This window comes from Aphelocoma coerulescens, unplaced genomic scaffold (genome assembly GCF_041296385.1).
Source record: "Aphelocoma coerulescens isolate FSJ_1873_10779 unplaced genomic scaffold, UR_Acoe_1.0 HiC_scaffold_60, whole genome shotgun sequence".
In the NCBI taxonomy this organism is placed as follows: Eukaryota; Metazoa; Chordata; class Aves; order Passeriformes; family Corvidae; genus Aphelocoma; species Aphelocoma coerulescens.
Window position 1 is genome coordinate 1,420,117 of NW_027183949.1, and position 4,785 is coordinate 1,424,901.

General features: G+C 63.2%; 1 protein-coding gene across 1 annotated transcript; it reads right to left on the reverse strand.

Moving 5' to 3' along the window:
• Positions 1 to 288: 288 nt before the first annotated feature.
• Positions 289 to 2,814, reverse strand: LOC138102067 (serine/threonine-protein kinase pim-1-like). Its single transcript, XM_068999825.1, has 5 exons — positions 2,239 to 2,814; positions 2,067 to 2,117; positions 1,474 to 1,840; positions 653 to 829; positions 289 to 395 (listed from the first exon to the last, which is right to left on the reverse strand). Exons 1-5 carry the CDS (start codon positions 2,812 to 2,814, stop codon positions 289 to 291), a joined length of 1,278 nt encoding a protein of 425 aa, XP_068855926.1.
• Positions 2,815 to 4,785: the final 1,971 nt, after the last annotated feature.

Sequence of the window (4,785 nt, forward strand, 5' to 3'; positions counted from 1 at the left end):
GCTCCTTCTTCCCTGCGGCTGAGAGCAGGCTGTCAGTGCCCCGCCCAGGGCCCCGGCTGTCAGTGAAGCAGGACAAGCAAAAGCAGCTTGCACGGCAGCCACCAGTGCTGGGAAGAGCAGCTCAGCGCCAGCACAAGGGCTGCGGGTCCCCATCTGACGACCCCTGCGCAGCAATACAGGCAGGGCAAAAAAGCCTGCGTTTCTTGGCTTCTTCTGGCCAAGGCACGTGTGGAGCTGTAACTTACCGGCTCCCTGGATCAAAGTGTGCCTGTGGCTCTCTCCCTTCTTCTATGGATGATGAATATCCTGCAGCCAAGGATCACACGACAGGTCTTCTAATGAGGGCCTGTCCAAGGAGTGCAGGGACAGACACCATCTGATCAGTTCCTTGCAGTCTGTGGGGAGAAACCAGAAAGCGCCGGTCAGTTGCAGAAGGCTCCTGTCCGCTTTGCCCCACTATTGCCATGCCCAGGCCATGCCATGGGGGCTCCGAGCTGTGCCTGAACTTTCCCATCCATTCTTTGTTTTGGAGGAGAGCAGGAGAGCGAGGCATGTGCCACCTCCTCGGCAGCTGCCAGAGCGGGATGCTCATGAGCCCGCTGCTGTCTCCCAGTACTGCTATTCCCCCCGTGCCGCAGGGATGAGCATGCACCTTGAGAGAGCCGTTCTGGGAGCGACAGCTGGCCCCAGCTGATGTTCCGGCCCTTCGGGAACGGGTGCCGCCCGCAGACCATCTGGTGCAGCACGATGCCCAGGGACCAGACGGTAGCTGCCTCGCCGTAGTACCAGCCAAAATGGGTCCATTCCGGGGGGCTGTACGCTGGTGTTCCTACGGAATAGAGAGGCACTTCATTAGCGGGATGCTGCCTGCTCCCGGAGCCTCGCCCCAGCATCCCTGGGCACGCGGGGGCTGCACCGGCGGCACACGGCATGACCCGCTGCCCTCTCGCCAGCGCCTGTGACTTGTGGACAAACTGGGGGTTGTAAAAGAAGCCACCGGTGTCACAAGAGGGCAGCGGAAGCCCTGGCAAGGCTAAAGCATTCCATGCAAAGGGAAAACCCGCTCAGTGCCGGGGGTGGGAAAACCATGCCTTCACCCTCCCTGCCTGCATTGCCCCAAAAAAACATTCTGAAGCCAAGGCAAACAAGGCGAGCTGAGCAGTCCAAGCCGGTTCTTGCCTGCACACCAAACCGGCGGGTGCACAGCTTCTGGCCCCCCCCCCTCTGCTACCCCCACCCACGGGTGTGTTTTTGTCACACTGGCTGCCCCAGCCCCAGCGCCAGTCCTGGGCAGAGTGGCTGGCGAAGGCTGCCAGCAGGGCTGGAAGATGGCCCCCCGGCCACCCGCACTCAAAAGCAACTGGGCTGAAAACTCGGTCCCATGACTGGCATCAAAAGGGAGAATCCCCGCTGCCACAGCCAGGTTGGGCCGCGAGATGCCGGCACCGGGAGCCTACCCTGGTGAGGACTCACCTGCAAAGCTGGTGTAGGCTGTGTCTTGCAGGTAGGTGCCGCAGCCAAAGTCAATCAATTTGGCCTGGCCCGTGGCCAGGTCAACCAGGATGTTCTCTGGTTTCAGGTCCCTGTGAAGGACCCCGCAGCTGGTGCAGTGCCGCACGGCCTCCAGGACCTGGCGGAACAGCTCCCGTGCCACCTCCTCTGACAGGAAGCCCCGCGCTCGAATGAAATGGAGCAGGTCCTGAGACTGCTCCGGCCGCTCCATCACCAGCACCACGTTGCTGGGGAGCTCGAGCCACTCGAGGAGCTGCACCACACCAGGGAAGCCGGTGGACACCTTGTCCAGCAGCACGACCTCGAGTGGTGCGCTGGTGCCGTTGGGCTGCGGGAGGAGCACGATGCCGTCAGTGGGGCTGATGCCGTGCCAGGGCTCGGGAAGCCCTCGCCCAGCCCGGGATGCTCTGCGCCCTCCGCTGCCCCCACGCCCGCTCTCCCCCGAGGCGTCCTGGCGCCTTCCACCCTCCCGGGCCTCGGCTCATCCCCGCCCGTCACGCCCCGCCTTCTCCCGCTGCCCACCACCCCCACCCCTACCCCCCCCGCTCACTCACCAGCTCGCCCCAATGACGGATGCGGGTCCGTGGCACCCATTTGATGGCCACCTGCAAGCCAAGGGGAGCAGCGGGCTGAGCTCGCCGCCCGCCCTGCCGAGCCCCATCCTCCTTCTCCTGCGCCCTCCTTTGCCCCCCGCCTCCTGCGCCCGCCGCCGGCCCCGCCACTCACCGGGGCGCCGTCCGAGAGCCGCGTGGCCGCGAAGACGCTGCCGAAGCCGCCGCGCCCCAGCAGCGAACCCTCCAGGTAGCGCTCCCTCAGGCCCTGCAGCGCATTCCCTGCCGGCGAGACGCGGCTGTCAGCGCTCGGCCCGGGGCCAGAAACGGCCGCCGGGCGCTCCTCAACCGCCCCGGGCCGGGTATCCCCAGATGTTGCCTCTTTCGAAGGGGACACCGGCGGCTCGGGGGCGGGGGCCGCGCTGCCGAGCGGAAGAGCTCGGACCGGGGAAGACGCCGCGGACGCGGCGGGAGCGGCCGCGCCGTCTGTCTCCTCGGCGGGTCCCGGGAGGGGCCGGGGCCGGGGCCGGGGCCGGGGCCGGGGCCGGGGCCGGGGCCGGGGCCGGGCCAGCCGGAGCCAGAGGCTAACAGTGCTGCCCAAGAGGCAGGCACTGATGCCCGCCCAGCGGCGCCACCGCCAGTAGGGCAAGAGCCGGGCGGAGGCGAGACCGCGGCGGGACGCCCGGGGGCGGGGAGGGCGCAGCCCCGCCCGGGGCCGGGGGCGGGCCGGGGGCATGGCCCGGCCTGGCATGGGGAGAGGGAGGCCGCGGAAGGGGCGGAGGGGGTGGAGCACTGAAGGGAGAGCGGGACAGGGGATGCGGGACACTGGGAGAAGGAGAGGAGGAACAGGAGAAGGAACGCAGAGGGTCTGGAGAACCGCTGCTCTTGTATTGCTCTTCTGCTGCTGCCGCTGCTGCCGCTGCTGCTGCTGCCGCCGCTGCCGCTGAAGCGCTGGGAGCGTTGGTCCGCGTGTCCGTGTGTCTGTTGCCCGGGTGTCCGTTTTTCCCCCGCGCGCCCCGCGGCCGAGCCCCGCGCGCCCCGGGCCAGCACGGGCCGCTCCGGGGCCGAAGCGGAGTCCCGGAGCATCTCTTCCTCCCGCAGCCGCGCCAAACGCACCGTCTTGTTTAGCTTCTTCTTCACCAGATTGTAACTCTTCCTTGCGGCAATCTTGCAACTTGCCCCTGCTGCTGCTGGCTCGCCCCGCGCCGCGGTCTCTTGCTCGCGAGCAACCAAAGCGCTGTCCGCGCTTTTCGCCTGGAGCAGAGCAAAGTGCTGAATGAGGAGCCTGCCAGCGCCAGGCAGAGGCAGCCCCGTGGGAGGGCAGAGCAGGACGTGAGGAGGGAGACGTGCAGCCCCTGCGCGGTGCAGCGCTGCTCCCCGGCCGCTCGGCGTGGGCAGTGCGAGCGGCGGGGCCGTGCCCGGCGCGGTGCCCTCGTCGGCAGGGCTGTTGCTGTTTTCTTGTCCGGTTTCAGGTGAAAATCGGAGACTGCCGATAGGAGGCTTCAAATAAAAGAATGGAAACACTCTTTTTGCTGAGTTCTGATGCCGGTCCAATAGAGCAGCTAAGCTCTCAGCTGTTTGCCTCCTCCCTGCCAATCCAGCACTTTCAGCCTGGAACAAAGGCCCTCTCTGCAAAGAAACTGCTGGCTGGTTTCCTTCTCCTGCTGTTCATTGACACAGGTAGAAAAGCAGACTAGTTTGGATGCTGAGTCTGTCCAAACGGACAGTGAGCTTTGCCATGTGAAGCCAAGACACGGAGTCTTGAGCCCTGCGACAGTGTCATGGGAATCACCTTTGTTGCTGCTGCTGTCTATTGTCACTGCTGAGGGTGCAGTCCCATGGGAGCACATGCCCTGTCTCTAGAAGCCAGAGCCGAGCAAGGCACTGGGCTCTAAAATCTTCCCTTGGCAGGCTTCTGGGGTCTCCAGCATTGCTTTCAAAGCCAAACAGGGAGAAGGCAAGCTGTGTGTAGCTCTTGGTATTGTAGAGTGTCTCAAACTTGCTAAGTCCTAGGTGTTTGAGGTAAGATCAGTTTGGAAGGACTGTGAGGTAGAACTAGTGCAAGACAGAAAAGGGGAGCATAGAAGGGAAGCAATTAATAGTATACGGGAACATCTTGGGTTGTTTCTTTCCGTTTGCATGTCCCTTCTGGGAAGCTGTTTTGCTTTTGCAAGAATCTTGTCCACAGTGATGTTTGCTCTTTTCAAGACCCTTTCCTGGAGACCGAGCTGGAGCTCCTGTCACAAGATGTGCCATCACATGCAGCTTCTCTTGGCTTGCCACACTGTGCGTGCAGCAGGACTCTTGCAGCAAAGCAGGACCAAGGTTTTGAGAGCTTGACAACTTGTCCTTTCTCCTCCTGGTGGACTAGCGAGTTGTGCCGTGGGTAAGGTTTTCATCGTTACTGTTGTAGGCTAAGGAAACAGGAGGAGGGGGTAGCAGCAATTGTTAGGCTGGCTGAATGGAGAGAAAGAATCTCCGGAGCCTGCAGCCAGAAGTGGAGAGCTGGGGGCTAATCCTTCCAAGCTCTCAGTGGACATCTTGCAAGTGAGCTGGACTGTGAAAATGGTCTGACAGAGGCAGTTGGTTTCTGAGTTCAGCGTAGATACTTGCACATCTGGTGCGTTGGTGCTCAAATCGAGAGTGCAATCGGTTCACAGGAAGCAGCAGAAGAAGCTGGAGCTCGCCGAGCAGGCGACTGAAAGAATCTGCAAAGGAGAAA